This window comes from Brassica napus, chromosome C8 (genome assembly GCF_020379485.1).
Source record: "Brassica napus cultivar Da-Ae chromosome C8, Da-Ae, whole genome shotgun sequence".
Classification (NCBI taxonomy): domain Eukaryota; kingdom Viridiplantae; phylum Streptophyta; class Magnoliopsida; order Brassicales; family Brassicaceae; genus Brassica; species Brassica napus.
In genome coordinates, this window is record NC_063451.1 from 13,538,583 (window position 1) to 13,560,142 (window position 21,560).

The 21,560-nt window shown below is 33.1% G+C and overlaps 1 protein-coding gene and 1 long non-coding RNA gene across 2 annotated transcripts; both read left to right on the forward strand.

The window, feature by feature from the left end:
* Window positions 1-1,129: 1,129 nt before the first annotated feature.
* Window positions 1,130-9,996, forward strand: LOC106408245 (zinc finger BED domain-containing protein RICESLEEPER 2-like). The gene is made up of 6 exons (XM_048766751.1): window positions 1,130-1,372; window positions 7,277-7,708; window positions 7,859-8,009; window positions 8,218-9,187; window positions 9,285-9,768; window positions 9,928-9,996. Exons 1-6 carry the CDS (start codon window positions 1,130-1,132, stop codon window positions 9,994-9,996), a joined length of 2,349 nt encoding a protein of 782 aa, XP_048622708.1.
* Window positions 9,997-10,654: 658 nt separating this feature from the next.
* Window positions 10,655-19,613, forward strand: LOC106408243. Its single transcript, XR_007327493.1, has 3 exons — window positions 10,655-15,431; window positions 15,538-16,045; window positions 16,114-19,613. It is a non-coding gene; the product is annotated as an uncharacterized LOC106408243 (long non-coding RNA).
* The last annotated feature ends 1,947 nt before the right edge of the window (window positions 19,614-21,560 follow it).

A 21,560-nucleotide genomic window follows, 5' to 3' on the forward strand; every position in this document is an offset into this window, starting at 1 on the left:
ATTAAAGATTCTATATATACGAAACCAACTAAAATAAATCCCTAAGATAAAAAAAAAGGATTAGTTTTCTGGTCTGTGAGATTTTTAATATCAGCGGAAAAATTTCAGCTAGTAGATACTTAAAACCTCCACATTTTAACAGTTCGCAAACTCTTCTCATCTTTGAAACACCAAAAAAGATTTAAACGCATAAATATTTTTTTCGTCATAGACGTTTTCTATTTGTTTTGGTTGGTATCTCTCACTAGCTCATCTCCTGGACCACAATATCAATGACCCTATCACTAACCCGTCGACTCATCGTCTTCATATTGTTCTTACTTATCAAAGATGTACTATTGTCATCTCTTCCTATTCACTTCTCAATCTTCAACAAACCAGTACTTCTCTGTCATAAAACCTTGTTCCTTAATTTAAGAATGCATGAACCTCTTTTGATTCCCTCAGATTTTTTTTCTTTATTTGTCCCACAGTTTTCTTGCTTCTTAGTGAGTATTTAAATTTTATCGTCTCACTGTATGTGATTTTATGTTTAATCTGGAATTACATATTCATGATTTTTAAAATTCTGTGTATGTGTGTTGATTTGATTGGCACCACTCAAAAGTTCAAAAATATAAACGAAAATAAAAAATGCGATGAAATTTATAAATGATAATCTTTAATTCATTCAAATCCTACGAAATAATTCTCTCACAGATTTATTTATTAATTTTAAATCATAAATCAGTTGATATTTAAATTAAATAGAAATAACAATATATATTTTGAGTTTGACAAATTCTCATTGTATTAAAATTGTAAATATGCTCTTACAATTTTCACCAATTGAATTACCAATTTTCCATGGTAATTTATTGACTCTAACTTTACAATAATGACTAAAGAGTTTCTATATATATTAAAGTGACTGCCAGTTTACCAGTCAAATATGTAAATTAGTCAAAATACTCTTTTCATGAATATTAAATGTCTAAAAACAATGTACCATCCTTCCATATATCTCCTTTTACCTATATATATATGTATTGGGGACCCGGATGGTTTCATTTCGACACCTACCAAAAATAAAACACTCAGGATCTAGGACCCCGTGGAAAAGAATTATGATCTCGCTAAGGAGCTAGAGATGGAGAATGAGAAGGAAAACAAACTGAAGGAATTTGTAATTGAAAATAAGTTAGACAAAAAGTGGTGGAATATTCCTGTGGAAGGCTTGAGTATCGAGGAGTTAAAGCAGAGGCACCAAGCGTTTGAACATTTGTCTTCTAGCTTATGCGGTAAGGATTCACACTGGTTGGGAAAAGACGGTGGTGGTTCATCTTCTGACCCTCCGAGACGTGGACATTGTGATGATGGCAAACTGAACCATGTGAATAAACTTGATTTAATGTTTTCATATTTTAATTAATGTTGTTGTCTATATATATTTAGTTATAGGATTGGTGATATGAGATTCCAAAAAAAGATTGGTAATTTGTATCATGAATTATATAATTAAAGTAAACTATTAAGCCAATGTTGAAACTTATCCATAATATTTTGTGTTACAAGATATAAATTTTATATATTTATTAAATATTTAAGTTTTTTATAAGGTTCTCTAAATTAAATTATATTTTGGATTTGCCTTTTTCTGCAAGTACGGACACAAGTTTTTAATTTTATGTTATGATGTTCCATGAACTCAGGAGAGCGTAGTTGACCAATGTTTTTCTTGCATGCCAAATGCTTATACAAGTTCACTAGTAGAGCATTACATATCCTTTTATTTAGTAATGTATTATTTTGGTAAATTACAACAATGAGAGAATGCAATGGAAGGGGGATTTAGACTATTATTCTATAATGATATAATATTCGTAAAATGATTTATTTGCTGTTTGTATTTTTAACAACGACAAGTATAACAGCGACTGATCAGCAAAGGAAGTGCTCTGTGGTTGTATAGTTTAAAAGTTTGAGTCCTGCTCGTACATTAGCCATTTATGCATAATGCATCTTATTTATATGTGGCATTACATATTGGGTATTTTTTAGAATTCTATGACCTCTTTACAAAACTCCTAAGTTGTGAGTTTTTATTTCTATCTTATCCAATTCATTAACCAATATGATTCAAAATATTTATATCAAATTTTTACGACCTCTTATAAAAAAAGAATGTATTGGAAAAAAAAATGGCATTTTTATCTAAAATTTACAGATTATTTATTATGCACACAACAATTCATTCAATTTCTAAACTTTAACTACTTTGTCATCATCTCATTTTGTCTAAATTAAAATATATTTTTTCTTAAACTAAACTAATTCATTGCTTAAGCAAAACCGAACGTCTATAACAAAATTAAAAAAAAAGGACAGTGCAAGAAGTTTGATAAAATATTTTTAATAGCTTGGGAGCTTATGTCTATGTATATATTTAAAATTTTGGAGGTCAAGGCCAATCTTTTATTGGGATGTGTCTAGAACCAAACCATGTTTGTGTTTGGTTCAAGGTTTTAATGGTAATGGCTAACGTTGACACTTTTTTGAATTTTTCACCCAGCCACTTTATAAAATTTACGTTTTTTGTAATGGTAGATACCCAACTATTACAAAAAAAAATCTAATTTAGAGAAACTTATTATGGATACGTTCCTTAAAAGGATATGGACCAGACACAAGAGTACCCTAACAAGGATTTTAAAAGTCTAATTCTGTTAAATATGACCAACATAAAACTATACAAACTTGATAAAAAATCTTTAACTCCTTTATTCATCCAGTGATTAAAATATAATACCCTATTTATATTTTTATAAACATTATAAAGAAAGTTAGCTTTGGTGCAACTGTGCAAGAGTACGTTTTGATATTCTCTTACAATTTTCACCAATTAAGTTACCCATTTTCCATGGTAATTTGTTGACTCTAATTTTACAATAATGACTAAAGAGTTTCTAGATATATTAAAGTGACCGCCAATTTATCAGTTAACTATGTAAATTAGTCAAAACACTCTTTTCAAGAACATTAAATGTCTAAAAACAATGTACCATCTTTTAATATATCTCTTTTTACCTATATATATATATATATATTGGGAACCCGGATAGTTTCATTTCGAAACAAAACTAAAATACCTACCAGAAATTAAACAGTCAGGATCAAGGACCCCATGGAAGAATATTATGATCTCGCTAAGGAGCTAGGGATGGAGAACCAGAAGGAAAAAAAAACTGAAGAAATCATAATTGAAAATAAGTTAGACAAAAGGTGGTGGAATATTCATGCGGAAGGCTTGAGGATAGAAGAGTTGAAACGGAGACACCAAGCATTTGTACATTTCTCTGTTAGCTTATGCAGTAAGGATTCACACTGGTTGGGAAAAGATGGTGGTGGTTCATCTTCTGATCTTTCGAGATGTGAACATTGTGATGATGTGATGTCACTAAAATTACTCTAAGGAGTTATTTACTCTCTCAAATAAGAGGTTCAATTGTAGTACTTAGAGATCGAATCCACAAGTTAGGGTACAAAATTGATCTAAACAATTTGTGATTAAGCTAGGTAAATAATGAAAACAGTAAATTGCAAGGCGAACAAGGTAGTGGTTCAGTTGATTGGTTTGAGGTTTTGTAAAAAGTTAGCTTCCGCTTGATTGATAGGTTCACTACTATTGTCAAAATCAGCTTCCACTTGTTTCTAAAAATACTAGCTCAAAGGAATTAGTTCTGGTGCAGAACCTACAGTCGTAGTTGTCCACAATCCTAAATTCAAAGTTCTAGTTAGCTACTCTAGAACACATGCATTAACCACAAATCTTTGAAGGATATTTATCACCTTAGAAATTCTATATTTTTGGCTAATCTCTTTTAACCTATTTGAACCCTAAATCTAACAGGTGAATTACTCAGACATAGCAGCACAATTCATTAGCATAAACTGAATAAAATGCATAAATAGAATAGAATTAGAAAAACTGGAGTTCCAATACTAATCACTGAAGAAGTCTTGGATCTTTTTTCCAAATCTACTAAAAAACCTCAAGTATTGTTTGTTGTGAAAAGTAGAAAATAAGAAAGCGTGTGTTGCCTAGAACAATGGCAAAGCACATAAATATTAGGTTAAAAGCGGACATGGGTAATTCTGTAAATGTGTTGTGACTTGGGATTTAAGTCGACTGGAAACCTAGGTGGGTCTTGCGCGCTTCGCTGTCGATCGACGGCACATGATGTGCGTCAATCTATGTTTATCTCTAACTGCCGACCTTCGGACTGATTCGATGGTCATCGACAGGTTCTTCTCATTGTATCTCCAAAATGGAGCAAAATCACCACTTTCCTCCAAAATACTCTTAAACTTATAAATATACTAAAAAGACTTCAAAACATAATAAATAGTTCCTAAAATACCTATATACCATGGCTAAAAATGGGTAAAATCCATGGTATATCATGATGGTAGAGCTAAACCATGTGAACAAACTTGATTTAATGTTTTCATATTTTAATTACTATTGTTTCGTTACAACAAAAAAATATACTGTTGTCTTTAAATATTTATTTATAGGATTGGTGATATGAGATTCCATAAAAGATTGGTAATATGTATCATGAATTATATAATTAATACAAAGCCAATATAGAAACTTATCCATAATATTTTGAGTTAAAAGATATCGTTTTGTATATATTTATTAAATAATTAAAAAGTGTTTTATAGAGGTTCTCTAGATTAAATTATGTTTTGGATTTGTCAATTTCTGCAAGTATTGACACAAGTTTTTAATTTTATGTTATCATGTTCGAACGTAGTTGACCAGTGTTGTTCTTGCATGCCAACATCTTATGCAAGTTCACTACTAGAACCATTTTTCCAATACTACGAGTCAGTTCTTCAACCGTGACCCATGCTTTGCCATGCCTTCTTGAATTCTTTTCAGACCAGATCATATAGAGAGCACACTGAAGGTTGAGTCTCAGTAGTATAATGTCTGGTCTGCTCTTGTTAGTTGACCCCAGAGATGTAACCATTTCTTCCCAGTCCGGTGAAATTGCTTGGCCAAGCAGTCTCCCTGCAATGATTTTCCAGATCATGAATGAATAAGGGCAAGCAAAATACAAGTGATCTCTGGTTTGATCTCTTTCCCAACAGAGCATACATCCAATATATAACAGCGACTCATCAGCAAACGAAGTGCTTTGTTGTATTGTTGAACAGTAACTAATTTGTGGTTGTTTTGTTGAACATTGATTAGTTTGTGGTTGTATGGTTTAACAGTTTGAGTCCATGCTCTTACATTAACCATGTATGCATATATGCATCTTATTTACATTAACCATGCTTATTTTGTTGAAATCTATGTCTTCTTTACAAAAATTTTGAGTCCTGATTTTTCTTTATATGTTATCCATGAAATTGACCAATATGAGTCAAAATATTTATATCAAATGTTTTCTGAACTCTTATAAAAAAAGAGTTTATTGGAAAAATATATGACATTTATATTTAAAATTTACAGATTATATATTATGCACTCAATAATGCATTCAAATTTTAAAGTTTAACTACTTTGTCATCGTTTCATTTTGTCTTAATTAAAATTAGTTTTGGCTTAGTTAAAAACAAATTCATGGCCTAAGAAAAACCGAACGTTTATGAAAAAAAAACAAAAAGGGACAGTGCAAGCACTTCGTCACCCATGGTTTTAAAGATGCATAATAAAGAGGGCTGTTTTTTGGGATGTCTCTGAGATTTTGGCCATGGACATTTAGTAAGAAGCTTGATAAAATATTTTCATAGCTTGGAAGTGTATGTATATATTTATTTTTAAGATTTTGGAGGTCAAGGCCTGCATAGAACTAACCCATGATTGTGTTTGGTTCTAGGTTGTGATGGTAATGGCTAGCATTGGCCCTTTTTGAATTTGTTACCCTGCCACTTTATAAACTTTATTCTTTGGTAATGGTAGATACCCAACCATTGCAAAAAAATAATAATAATCTAGTTTGTAAAACCTATTATGGTTTCGTTCCATAAAAAGATATGGATCAGACACAAGAGTACCCTAACATAGATTTTAAAAGTCTATTTCTTATATATCTGACAAACATAAAACTATAAAAACTTGATAAAAAAATCTATAACCCCTTTATTCATCCAGTGACCAAAAGTAATATCTTATTTATATTTGTATAAACATTATAAAGAAAGCTTTGGTGCAACCGTGCAAGAGTAAGTTTTGAAAATATTCTTTTAAACTTTTTTTGCATCGGTTCAATTCAATTTAACCCTGGTTAACAAGAGCAGGACTCGACTCTTAAGTCTTCACTAGGCCTGGGCAAAAGGCCCGAACCCGATTACCCAAACCGAACCCGGTCTGGTGGTATGGGTCGGGACCGGATCTGTCAAAAAAAACCGAATGGGCCTGAATATTTGCTACTGTCGGGTGTCGGGTCGGATCGGATAAAACCCGAGAGACCGAATGGTTACACCCGAAACCCCCTCCTCATTAACCTAATCCCCTTTTTTTCCAATCGTATCGAGAGTTGATTTTCTCTTGATCTTCAAGGACAGAATCCATGAAACCTTTCCTAAATCTTGATATCCTCACCGAAATGATTTCCTAAGTCCGATTATCGGATATCTCCAACTGTTTTCGCACCTCCTATCCGATTCTCTTCCTCGATTTGAAATCGAGACCCTAAGTCTAAGATCCTATAAATACTTCTGCTATCATCATCGTCTTCTCCATCACATAACTCAAGTAATCAAGCAAAGGTACTCCTCCTTTTACAGAGTACTCGATGCTTGTTTCAATTTTTTTTTTCTTGCTTTCGGGTTTTGGTTCAATTTTTTAAGATAGAAAAGCTTCTGTTTTGTTTCGTATTAATCAAGCATCACGATTCACGAGTAATCATAGGTTCTTTTACATGAACTTGCTGACTTGTGAAATGAAAACATATCGTGCATCTTGATGTTTGTTGTAAGGAAGTCTTATGTTTTGGGTTTGTTGTGCGAGTAATCATAGGTTATTTTTTCATGAACTTACAGTTTTGTTTCGTATTAATCAAGGTTCACGAGTAAACTAATTTTGTTTTACGGATATATATGTTTCTACATTTAGCAATGAGCTGTTTTGTTTTACGGATATATATGTTTTGCAAACTAATTTTGTACATGTTGATGTTAGTTCTTTAGCTATGAGCTGAGTTTTTGGATAGAAACTAATAACTGTATCGTTTCTTTTGATGTCACTGATGATAATTTTTTTTTCATTCTCTTGCAGATGGTTTCCTCATCCTCCAAAATCCCACACACTGTTGAAGAAACCATGGACGTTGACGTTCAAGTTGAAGGAGAAGAGTGCCAACGAACTCAAAACCGAGGGAAGGCCATTGCTGTTGATGCAACTTCTGGTGTCTCTTCTCAGTCAAAGAAGGTGATGAAAGTCGTTGTGCCAAGGTCTGGTGTCTGGAAGCATTTCACCCGAACCAAAGAAAGTCGTGACAGATGCATCTGCCACTATTGTCAGAAGATCTTCTCATGCGCTACCAAATCAGGAACATCAAACCTCCAGAAGCATCTGTCCATCTGCAAAGAGTACCAAGCTTGGTTAATCAGTCAAGGTATGAATCAGATGGAGATCAACACTGATGGCAATCTGAAGTCATCAGAAGTTGCAGAGTCTGTTTTCAGAGAGGCATCAAATGAGTTGATTGTGCTAGGAGAACTGCCTCTTTCATTTATTGAAAGCAGTGCTTGGAAACACTTCTGCAGAAAGATAATCTATTTAATAAACACTTACCTGTTTTTTTATCTTCTTTTTACATGAAAAATTACTAATGCGTTTGTTATTTACACTTGCAAGGTAAACCTCTACAAGCCACATTCGAGTAGGACTGCCACCAGCGACATCGTTGAGATGTATGTGAGGAAGAAAGCAGCTTTGAAAAACATGCTTCGCACAACCAAACAAAGAGTGTCACTTACAACTGACATTTGGGTTTCACAGGTCACAGGTAACTTCTTTACAGCTTTTTTTCTTTGTTTTATTTATGCTATACTTTGTTCTAGCATAGAATGTCAGTTTTTAAAATTTCTAAAGTCATTTTAAAAAAAAATTACTAACAAAGAATGTCACTTAGAACTTCTATGCATCTGATATATTTATAAAGTTTTTTTTTTAAAATTTCTAAACTCTGACTTTGTTTGTTTAATTTGTAAAAGGTGCAAGTTACATGGTGATAACTGCCCACTTCGTGGACGCAACTTGGCAGCTGAAGAAGCTTATCATAGGTTTCAAGTATGTGATGGACCACAAGGGTCAGACCATCGCAACTGTGCTCTTGGAGTGTCTAGCTGAATGGGACATTGAGAAGGTATTTTGCATTACAGTAGACAATGCAACTGCTAATACTTCTGCCATTAGGAGATTCCATAGGGATTTTAGTGATGTTTCCCCTGAGTCTTTAGTTCTAGATGGGAGTTTCTTGCACATGAGGTGCTGTGCTCACATCATCAATTTAATTGCTAAGGAGGGTTTGACCGAGGTAGGAGAAAATGTGTTAGCCATTAGGAACGCTGTTCAGTATGTTCGCTCTTCAACACCTAGGCTTAATGCATTTGATCTTAGAGTCACAACTGGGAGAATGAGTCGAGGTACCTTACCTATGGATATTAAGACTAGATGGAATTCAACCTTCCTAATGCTGTCTAGGGCTCTTCAGTTTAGAACTGCATTTGATAGGATGGAGGCAGAAGATAGGTTGTATAATGATTATTTTTTGGAGATGGAAAATGGGGTTAAGAGGTGTGGACCACCTTCTTTGAGAGACTGGAGTGCTGTTGAGAAGCTCAAGAGGTTTCTGATAATCTTTTCCAACAGCACTCTGGTTGTTTCTGCCTCTACGTCGGTGAATTCTTACAAGTGCTACGGTGAGATAGTGACCATAGAAAGAAACCTCACTGCACTGGCCAACAGCTTCGATCCTGAGTTGAAGGTGAAAGCGTCAGAGATGTTGCAAAAGTTTCTCAAGTACTGGGATGGTATCAAGAGTGTCAACAGGATGCTGATCTTGGCCATGGTTTTCGATCCAAGGAATAAGATGCAATTTGCAAAGCTGTGCTTTGAGAAGCTCTATGAGAAGGAGAGCTTAGAGTCTAAAGCAATGCTGGAATCTGTTGGTGATCTTCTCAGGTATATGTTTTATAATCATGTATTTTAATCTTGTGAATCTCAATAACAATGCCTCCAAAACTTGTATAAATATTTTATTTATGTTTTTGGATCTCAGGACTATGTTCAAGGAGTACAACACAAGATTCAGAGGGTCTACTGGAGAAGCCTCTCAGTCAAATCACGCATCATCATCTCAGGCTCCTCCAGAGTCGCAAGATCAAGGCACAGATAGAATGGAGCTGGTGGTTGAAGATTTCGGTTATGAGCGGATGGATTGTGTGTACAAGGAGATGGTTGCTGAAAAGGGAGAGGATACAAGGGACGGACTTGAAGTGCACTTGAAGGAGGCAGTTGAAACTCCTAAGCTCTTGCTTGGTGTGGAGTTTGACATTCTCGCTTGGTGGAAGGTTCACAAGATGAAGTATCCTGTGCTTGCTGAAATGGCAAGAGATCTACTCGCCATGCAAGTTTCATCAATGGCATCCGAAAGTGCTTTTAGCACAAGTGGGAGGATGTTGGAGCCATATCGGAGTTGCTTAACTCATTACATGATAGAATTTCTCATGTGTACTGAGAAATGGATGCATGCTGACATCAAGGTGAGTGAACAAGTCACTAGCAAATACTTGCTGATGTGGAGTTGCGTGATCGACTTCAGAAAGCTCTGTCTATCTCTTCACTTAGTTTCTTTATACTGTCTTATGTAATGTATTTGTTTATGCTAAGCTCCTTTCTTATGCTTTGTTTTTATGTTGCAGAGTTTCAAGCACAAACACTTGATGATTGAAGCTTCAAGGTCGAAGCATGAAGTGGAAGAAGGCGGGTGAAGGTAGAAGCATGGAGCTTGAAGTTTTCTGCATTTGGTTTTTATTTCTTTGAAGTTTGCATTCTCTTTCTCATTTTGGTTTTAAGCATTTCATTATGGCTTTGTTTGCAATTGCATTCTCTGAGTTGTTAAGTTTGTGACTCTACTATCAATAATAAAGGTGCTTTGGTTTTATATCAGTGTTGCCTTAGGGGTTATGAGAATTTTCAATGCTTTATTTCTGTGTTTTTTACTTACTTGCAGTACAAGTGACGAAATTATTTTGTTCTGTTATGTTTACATTTTCTACAATTAGTACTTTTAAGAACCGAAATACATACCAAAACCCGACCCCAAAATTATTCCGGGTTATACCGGTTCCACGCCAGTCTACCAACCCCGACCCGAACCATATAGTCCCCAAACCGATACCGAACCGATCTTCAGTTTTACCTGAATGGGGCTTGTTTTTGTTAACGAAGAAAACCCGAACCCGATTAGGATGGACCCGACACCTGAATAGTACACCGGTTACCCAGCCCTAGTCTTCACCTAATCACTTTAGATATATTCTTTTTGGGATATAGAAATAATTATACTCAATGATTGATGTAAAAAGCAGATTAAAAAGGTTGCGGTGTTCAAAATTACCTAGGAAAGGTTGGGGGTTAATTACCAAATAAAGAAAAAAAGATAAGGAAGAGAAAATTTAAGATTCCATATATATGAAACCAACTAAATTAAATCTCTAAGATAAAAAAAGGATTAGTTTTCTGGTCTATGAAATTTTCAATATCAACAGAAAATTTCAGCTATTAGATACTTAAAAACCTCCACATTTTAACACTTCGCAAACTCGTTTCCTATTTGAAAACACCAAAAATGATTTAGACGCATAAATCTTCTTTCGTCATAGAAGGTTTCCATTTGTTTTGGTTGGTATCTCTCACTAGCTCATCTCCTGGCCCACAATATCAATGACCCTATCACTAACCCATCGTCTCATCGTCTCATCGTCTTCGTCTTGTTGTTACTCATCAAAGATGTACTATTGTCATCTCTTCCTATTCACTTCTCAGTCTTCAACAAACCATTACAACTCTGTCATAAAACCTTGTTCCTTAATTTATGAAAGCATGAACCTCTTTTGATTCCCTAAGATATTTTTCTTTATTTATCCCACAGTTTTCTTGCTCCTCAGTGAATATTTAAATTTTATCGTCTCATTGTTTGTAATTTTAAGTTTAATCTGGAATTACATATTCATGATTTTTAAAATTATGTGTATGTGTGTTGATGTTATTGGCACCACTCAAAAGTTCAAAAATATAAACCAAAATAAAAATGCGATAAAATTTATATATGATAATATTTTAATTCATTGAAATCCTATGAAATAATTCTCTCATGGATTTATTTATTAATCTTAAATCATATATCAGTTGATATTTAAATTATAGAGAAATAACAATATATTTTGAGTTTGAGATATTCTCATTGAATTAAAATTATAGATATGCTATTACAGTTTTCACCAATTAAGTTACCAGTTTGTCATGGTAATTTTTTGAACCTAACTTTACAATAATGACTAAAAAGTTTCTATATATGTTAAAGTGACTGCCAGTTTACCAGTCAAATATGTAAATTAGTCAAAACACTCTTTTCATGAATATTAAATATCTAAAAACAATGTACCATCCTTCCATATATTTTCTTTTACCTATATATATTTTGGGGACCCGAATGGTTTCATTTGGACATTTACCAAAAATAAAACACTTAGGAGATTGTAGTTGACCAATGTTAATTACTTTTGTTGTCTTTATATATTTAGTTATAGGATTGGTGGTATGAGATTCCAAAAAAAAAATTGGTAATATGTATCATGAATTATATAATTAATACAAAGCCAATATAAAAACTTATCAATAATATTTTGATTTACAAGATATCATTTTGTATATGTTTATTAAATAATTTAAAAGTGTTTTATAGAGGTTCTCTAGATTAAATTATGTTTTGGATTTACCTATTTCTGCAAGTATTGACACAAGTTTTTAATTTTATGATATGATGTTCCATGAACTCAGGAGATCGTAGTGGACCAGTGCTATTTTTGGTAAATTACAAATTATTTTACAATGAAAGAATGCAATGGAAGGGGGATTTAGACTCTTAGTTTGTAATGATAGAATGTTCGTAAAATAATTTATTTCTTGTTTGTGTATTGAAAACAGACCAATATAACAGTGACTCATCATCAAACAAAGTGCTTTGTGGTTGTATTGTTGAATAGAAACTTATTTGTGGTTGTACTGTTGGATATTGACTAGTTTGTGGTTGTATGGTTTAAGAGTTTGAGTCCATGCTCTAACATTAACCATGTATGCATACATGCATCTTATTTATATGTGGCATATATATATAGCTTATTTTATGAAAATCTATGACCTCTTTACAAAACTTCTATGTCGTGACTTTTTATTTCTATGTTATCCATTTCATTAACCAATATGAGTCGCAATATTTATATCAAATTTTAACGACCTCTTATAAAAAAAGAATGTTTTGGAAAAAAAGATGGCATTTTTATCTAAAATTTACAGATTATATATTATGCACACAACAATTCATTCAATTTATTGAGGTTCTCTAGATTAAATTTTGAGTTACAAGCTATCGTTTTTTATGTTTATTAAATAATTAAAAACATTTATAGAGGTTCTCTAGAATAAATAATGTTTTGGATTTGCCTATTTTGGCAAGTATGGACACAAGTTTTTAATTGTATGTTATGATGTTCCATGAACTCAGAACATCGTAGTTGGCCAATGTTATTCTTGCATGACAACTGCTTATGCAAGTTGACTACTAGATCATCACATCTCCTTTCATTTAGTAATAAATTATTTTTAGTAAAATACAACTTATTTTGCACTGATAGAATGCATGGAGGAGGATTTAGACTATTATTCAGTAATGATAGAATGTTCATAAAATGATTTGTTATTTGTGTATTTAACAACGACCAATATAATAGTGACTCATCAGCAAATAAAATACGTTGTAGTTGTATTGGTGAACAGTAATTGATTTGTGGTTGTACTGTTAAACATTGACTAGTTTGTGGTTGTATGGTTTAGCAGTTTGAGTCCATGCTCTTACATTAACAGTGTGTGCATATATGGGCGTTATATATTAATTATTTTGTGAAAATCTATGACCTCTTTACAAACCTTTTGTGCTTTTTGCTTTATATGTGATCCATTTCATTAACTAATATGAGTCAAAATATTTATATCAAATGCTTTCCGAACTCGTATAGAAAAAAATTATATTGAAAAAAGATTGTATTTATATTTAAAATATACAGAGGTTATATATTATGCATACAATAACTCATTCAATTTTCAAAGTTTAACTACTTTGTCATCGTTCCATTTTGTCTTTAAGAGGACATATATCAGAAACTGACTAAATTAAATCATTAAGATTTTTTTGGTCTAAAAATTATCTACATCATCAGGAAAATTACAGCTAGTAGATACTCAAATCCTCCGCATTTTTACACTTCACCATCTTTTCTCATCTTTGAAAACACAAAAGAGAGTTAACCGTCTAAATATTTGTTGTCATGTAATTTTTCCATTTGTTTCTTTGGTATCTCTCTCTAGCTCACTCATGGCCCACAATATCAGTTTCTTTGGTATCTCTCTCTAGCTCACTCATGGCCCACAATATCAGTGAATCACTAACATGCCGAATCATGGTCTTCGTCTTGATGTTATTCATCAAATATGTACTATTGTCATCTCTTCCTATCCACTTATTTAGTCGTCATCAAACCATTACAAACGTATCATAAAACCTTATTCCTTACTTCAAGACGACATGAACCTCTTTCGATTCCCTAAGATCATTTCCTTATTTATCCCACAGTTTTTTTGCTTCGCAGTAACTATTAAAATCTAATTGTCTCATTATATGAGAGTCTAATATTTAGTCAGGAATTAAATATTCAGAATTTTTAAAGGTACGCATGTGTGTTGATTTAAAGGGCACAAATCAAAAGTTCACAAATATAGGCGAAAATAAAAAATGAGATAAGATTTATAAACAATAATTTATCTTTGTTTGAAAATTCATTAGAATCCCATGAAATATGTATCTCATAGATTGGTTTATTAATTTTAAATCATAAACCCGTTGGTTTATTAATTTTAAATCATAAATCCTTGGGTAAATATTCCTCAAAGCTCATACCTCACAGTCACATCCAATATTTCTAAATGGAAACAATCGCTTTGTCATTGCAGATAGCAACTTTGACTAAAGATCATGGAACAGTGCTTGGGAAATGTGGTTTCTCACTGGCGTACATTCTTCTTTTTAGTGAGCGAAGTTGTATTGTGACCAGCCGAGTTAACTTGAGATATCTCCCGAGTTCACAAATCATTACAAGTTTGGTACAAAACTTCATCAACTGAGCTTACTCTTAGGCTGATTAGGAATGGACAGGCTGATGCTGTTTGTTGGATAATTCCAAGCTTGTGGAAATTTAACATATTATTAGATGTTTAATATGTTAAGATAAACACAATAAGAAAACCTAGAAATAAGAAAAGGAAGTTTCTATTTAGGTTAGGTTTGTGTTTTCCATATCCTACATATTAAAGGGAATTGTCTTTCATATAAATATAGGTCTAATGGAGAGGTGTTCCATATGATCTGAGAGAAACATATTGAGAGTTTTAGTTTTGAGTAGTTTCTAAAGCTAATAAGAAAAGTTGTTTTTATAACTCTTTGTGTTTCTAAGAGATTTGACTGTTAGAGGTAAAATAAACTGTTTCTGCTTTTTCAATGAACCTTCTCGAACAAAATGTTATGTTTAGCTAACTGCTAGTTAAATTTTTTAGCTGATTCTTCTGTTTTGTTTTTATATTCTTAATTACCATTTCAAGCGAATCCTTGTGGTTGTGGAGGCAAGTTTACGTGGGAAGAAAACATTTGGACATGCCCAAAATACTAGTGGAGATTGGTGTTTTCTTCAACATCTCCGTGGTTGTCGCCTCCTTGACCAAGTACAACGTGGAGCATGTGGGATATTAAAAGAGAGGAAAATTAGTGGTGTCATCCGCTGCTTCTTCAGTTGCTTATCATTTGGATCTGTTCACAGATAAATTTATAGCCCGGTCATTTTAGAATATAGATTGTGCAATCCATATTTTATGGGTTTACTCTAACCTCATAGAAAATAGCTCCCAGTTATTTTTCCTTTGTTGTTCAATGTCTCTGGTTCATTTATTTTCTAATATTATCACTTCAAGAACATTTGTCTTGATATTTTCTAATATACATCTCATGGTTCCTAATGTAGAGCTTCCTCAGGTGAAGGATCTTGGAAGGTTTTGCAGAGCTTGGCTAAAGAAGCAGGATTTTCGCATTCCACAATTGGTGAGCTCCTTAAAGAAATTTGTTCTTGCTCTAGTTCTTTGCTGGTTCTATTCTTTCGAAAACTAGCTGATTCATGACCCCTTTTTTACCATCCATTTTGTTGCAGGAGCCAGTATTTCAGATGGTGAAAAGTTTTGCACGACATGGAAACTTTGTTACTTGAATGGGCTATGCAAATATTTGAACGGTATAACATAAGTGAAGGAGTTTGTCAGTTTGCCTATGCAGCCCTTGAGCAAGTATTTCATGGAAAGTAGTGAGACTTCAGCAAGTATTTCATGGAAAGTAGTGAGAATGTCCATCTACATGTAACAGCCACCTATTGTAGAGGACGACTGTGGGCAAATGTTTTCAAGTTCACCTTAGATCTGTATCTATTGAATGATGCTTACTGTGCTAGACCCCATGAAACCTTTTTCTCTACAATGTCTGGGATCACGAGAACATTTCACAGCCATCATTCTAATTTTTATAAACAGTGTATTCGTGTGCAATTCCGGCTTGGTGCATATAGTTTTCTGGGACTAAAAATGATCCTTTTTTTTAATTTCAGATCCTCAGTGATGGACATCTGCCTTTCATTGGCTTAACAGAGAAGATAGCTTTTCTGGAAGGTACTCTATGGCAAGCAGAGTTGGTTTGTTTTATCCTATATTTCATTCATTCTTTCTGCGATCTGTAGGCCGGGCGTTCTGAGATAATGATTAAGCCAAATCCATACAAGCTTCTTTATGCTTACTAGATGACAGTGGCGGATCTAGAACTAGTATTAATGGGGGGCACCAAATTCTTTAATAACTAACTCATTTAAAAAAAAAAAATTCATAACCAAAAAAATACCTTACAAATTTATCCTACGAGATTCCATAGTTTGAAATCTTTTCACTACTACTTCATTTGTTACTTTCTCAAACAATTCTTTTTCAACAAAACAAATAACACAATCATTTAAAAACTGATCACTTATCCAGTTCCGCAAGCTAGTCTTTACAATCTTCATCGCTGAAAAACATCTTTCAATTGTAGCAGTGGCAACATGTAAAGTCAAAACTAGTTTCAAAAGCCGATAAACCTGAGGATGTGAAAGATGTTTTTTTGTCTTCACCATCATGTATGCAAGATCTCCAAGATCCTTCAAATTAGAAAATCTTTCATCTTCCCGAATATTCGAATATTGTCAATATAAAGACCTAGTTGATGCTCAAGAGTTATCCGCTTGATATGACCAAAATCCTCAGGATAGAACTGAGACAATATCATTACTTTTAACTGATCAAACTCCTGAAATGAATTAGTGGGGCTCAAGGAAGCGATGCAGCCAAGTAATTATGTGTTTACCTCATCAAAACGGTCATTAAATTCATATCCAATACATTGTAAAAACACTCCACCTTGTAATGATGCAAATTGGTTATATTGCTTCTTTTCCTTGAATTCTTTGAATCAAATTCATCATCCATAACCAGGAACTCAATCTTGTAGTTCTCACAAAAGGTAAAAACTTTATTGATCAAAGATTTTCATCCATCATCTCTGATCTTGTACAATTGTTGCTTGGTGGACTTCACAAGTGACATGGCATTCAGAATGTCTTGATCTTTCCTTTGAAGATCCTTTGACAAGTTATTTGTGATCCCAAGAAGAAGAACAATCAATTGTAAATAGAACACAAAATCAAAGGTGTGGAAGTATTTGAGAAGACCATTAGCTTGGCGTCTTTTGATACCATCACTTCCATCGATTTCAACATACTCAAGCACTTTGATGATAGAAGCAAACAAATCAACCAACCGCAGCAATGTTTTATAATGAGAACCCCAACGAGTTTTACCGGGTCTTTGAAATGAAATCTCTTGGTTTAATCCTTTTCCAGTCTTAATTTCCCCTTTCTTAGTTTTTTTCTCACTTTTTTCCGGTGGTCTTCTCGAACCATATATTTCTTCTTACAAGAAGCTCCAACCACATTTAACAAGACAGCAATCTTATCAAAAAAAAAATCTCCAACATCAAAATGCTTCTGAGCAACTGCAACGACAACTAACTGAAGCTGATGAGCAAAACAATGGACATAATATGCAGAACTGCATTCTCTCAGAATTAGAGCTCTCAACCCATTGAATTCACCCTTCATATTACTCGCTCCATCATAACCTTGTCCTCTTAACTTCTTCATACTCAATCCATGTTTAGCAAACAAGAAATCAACAACACTCTTCAGAGATAAAGAAGATGTTTCTTTCACATGAGTCAGACCAAGAAACCTTTCTTTAACTATCCCTTGTGTATCAACAAAGCGAAAAACTATCGCCATTTGCTCTTTATCAGAAACATCTGCAGATTCATCCACCAACAAGCAAAATACACCATGACCAACTTCTTTAATAATAGATTCAATAACTTCTTCCGCAAAGCAATGAACTATATCTGTCTGAATTTTGTGGGACACCATCTGGTTGTTTTTGGGAGCATTCTCTAACACAACTTTACTTACAAGCTCATTTTACTGTGCAGTATATTTCAGAAGCTCCAAAATGTTTCCCTTGTTAACTGAATCCATTGATTCATCATGACCTCGAAACTGGAGTCCTTGTCTTAACAAATACCTACAAGCATCAATTGAAGCATTTAATCTGATCTTGTATTCGTTTTTAGCCGCATCATTCTGCTTATAAAAAGCATGAACAATTGATTGTCCTGGTTTCATCAGATAATCAGCCCTTTTCAATGCACTATTGTGAAAACTATTCACTGCTCCTACATGATCACGTAATCTCTCTGTCTTGTTCCAGTCATCAAAGCCTTTGGTCACAAATGCATCACTTCCACATTTGTTTTCACTGTAATCTCTAAACAAGTAGCAGAACAAACAAAACGCTTTATCCTTTTTCACACTATATTCTAACTAATCGCCATAGAGATCAAACCAAGAGAGATTGAATCGTCTCAGTTTACCTTGAAACAATGTTTTAGGAAATTCATGACCACGTGGTTGACAAGGACCTCTCATAAGATATTTGCGTTTTACCTCGTCTCTTTGATTTGGAAGATACTCAGTTATCCTTTTTCTATCTCCAGGATCAATAGGTAAATTCTCCAAATCATCTTTAGAGTCTCTTTTATTTTTAGAAGGCAAATCATCTTCAGAGTTCTCAGAAGTAGATGCAAATTTTCTTTTAGGCTTGAATTATTTTTCCGTCGAAGTTGTCTCTGAAAGAAAAGTTATCACAATAGTCAATACTAAAGTTTATAAGTTCTCACGATTTCTTAAATCACATAAATCATTCAAATTTTTATGTAGTTTTACGTTTTAGCTTCTCTGTAAAATTTGCTAGACGTAATCTATGTCTGCGGCGTTTAGTTTTTTTTTGGTTTAGGAGAAAAATTAATTAGTAAAACCTAAAAGAAAGAAGACGTGGGTGTTAATTTGGAAAATTTCAGCTTCCATTATTAATTTCTTTTAGTTTTTGATTGGACTTTTAAAACTAAACTTGTTTGTACTTTTATATGGGCTATATGCTTACGATAGTTGTGTCTCGACTTTGATCCGTTGACTAGAAGCTATATATATATAGGTTGATGTTTGCAGTTTTTAAAATGGTTTTTGGTTTTTGATTTTCTAAAATCTATTTTTTTACCAATCAAGATTTTTGAAAAATAAATTCCTTAAAATTTAGGGAAACCAGATTTTGAAATAACTACCTACTTCTTATCAAAAACTAAAAACCACATTTTTTTTGTTTCCTTAAACAATGTACGTGACCTTTTGTTTTTTTTTTAATATTATTTCTATATTTGAGCATTAATATAGTATAATTAAATAAAAATACATTAGTGATAATATAGTACCAAAGCTATTACACTTGAATAATATTTTACTAAAGCTATTACAGTTGAATAATATTTTATCTAATAATGAACCGATAGCCACATTTTTTAATTTAATTTATTAAATTATAAAATAATTTAATAAAAAAATTAAAACTAATTAATTAAAAAAAGAAAATTATTTTTTAAAATTTAGCCAATACAAAAAAATTATGTATAAATTTAGTTGTATTAATGTACCTTTTAATAATTTTAGCTAGATTATGTATAAATATAGTAAAATTACAAAGCAAAGTATATATAACTTATGTTTAAACACAGAATTAAAATTTTAAGTTTATGTTTAAACATAAAATTATATTTATTTTTGCTGTTTTTTTTTAAAAAAAATAAGCTTATGTGTGTTTTGGTAATGATATTATATTTTTTATTTCCAGAATAAATATTTTACTATTGATAATATTTTCATTTCATTATTTTGTAAACAAAAGCCAAAAACTAAAAACTAAAATCTAAAATCACCAATCATGTTTTTCAAAAAACTAAAATCTACTGCAAAATCAAAAACCAAAAACCAAAATTTAAAATCCAAAAACCAAAAACTAAAAACCAAAAACCAAAATCCAAAAACTAGAAGCCAAAAAAACAATCATCACCATAATTTTTTTTTTTTCAAAAGTAGTAGGGGGCACGTGCCCCCGTAGTCAACCGTGTACGACCGCCCCTGCTAGATGAGACGACACAATTGGCGAATGGTGCAAGTCTGAGAATCGAGGCAGCATCCACGGATTATAAACACATGTCCCTAGTTTTGCAAGAGAGGCTTAATGCACTTTCTGATGCTGTAAATGCATTAAGTCTCTTGTTCATCCTGCACTACAAGAAAACAGCGACATACCGAGGGAAAAAATCGTTGGTATGTCGTCGGAATAACGTTATTCCGACGACATACCGACGAAACAAGTCCTCGGAAATAACTCCTCGGAAATTTATTTTTCCTCGGAAATCCCTCGGAAATTTCCGACGGAATTCCGAGGAAACGAATTTCCGAGGAAACTCCGAGGACCACCAGTTCGTCGGAAAGCTCCTCGGAATATACAGAGGGAGAACTTCCTCGGGATATTTCGATGGACTTTCCGATGGTCCAATCCTCGGAAGTTCCGATGAAATGTTCCTCGGAATTTTCATCGGAAATTTCCGAGGAACGGAGCCCTCGGAAAATTCTGAGGAATGAGTCCCTCGGTATATTCCGAGGAAGAAGTCCCTCAGTATATTCTGAGGAAATGTTCCTCGGAAATTTCCGAGGGTTCATTTCCTCGGAATTTCCAAAAAAATTACTTTCTTTAAAAAAAATAAATTTTTTGAAATTTAAATTCGAAAATATAAAATTAAAATTAAAATTGAAAACATATTAGATAATATTCAAAGTTGTACAAATAAAAATAAAACATTCCGAGTTTTTGAAAAAAAAAAACTACGGGTCTTGCACGTTCGGGAACACCTAGTTCGGGTACATCCTCTGCATCATCTCCATCATTTGCTGGTTCAGCCTCCTCTGTGCCTCATAGCCTGCCTGTTGAGCCGCCATCTGGGTTTCCAACAAAGATATGTGATCATCCTTGTCCTTCAACTGAGCCGTAAGTACTTCTGGATCAACAAAGGGCGGTGGTGCAGAAGAAGGAGGAACCGACCGGGTGCGACGACCCAAACAGACCAAACGTCCCTTCTTCTTTGGAACCGACTGAAATTGAAAATAACCAAATTTAAATCAAGAAATAAATGAATTGAGCAGGAGCGGGTGCAGCAGCAGGAGCGAAAGGAGCAGGAGCGGGTGCAGCAGAGGGAGATGCATGGTATGAGCTGTAGGGCGAAGGAGAATCGTGAAAATGGCTGGAATACTGAGACTGGCTCCCCGTACCACCACGAGCACGACGCTGTAGAAGCCGGGTCTGATAATCATGAGACCTGTAAATTAAAAAAATTATATTTAATAAATATAGAAATTTTTAATTTTTTTTTTAAATCCCTAATAATAGTTTTTAATCACAAAAAAAGTTTTATAGATATTAAAAATGTTTAATAAATATATAAAAATAGTTGTAATAAACAAAAAATAGTTTTAATAAATAAAAAAAAGTTTAATAATTACAAAAAATAGTTTTAATAATATTAAAAATGTTTAGTAAATATAGAAATGTATTATATATATATATATATATATATATATATATTTTTTTTTTTAAATCCCAAATAATAGTTTTGAATCGCAAAAAAAGTTTTATAGATATTAAAAATGTTTAATAA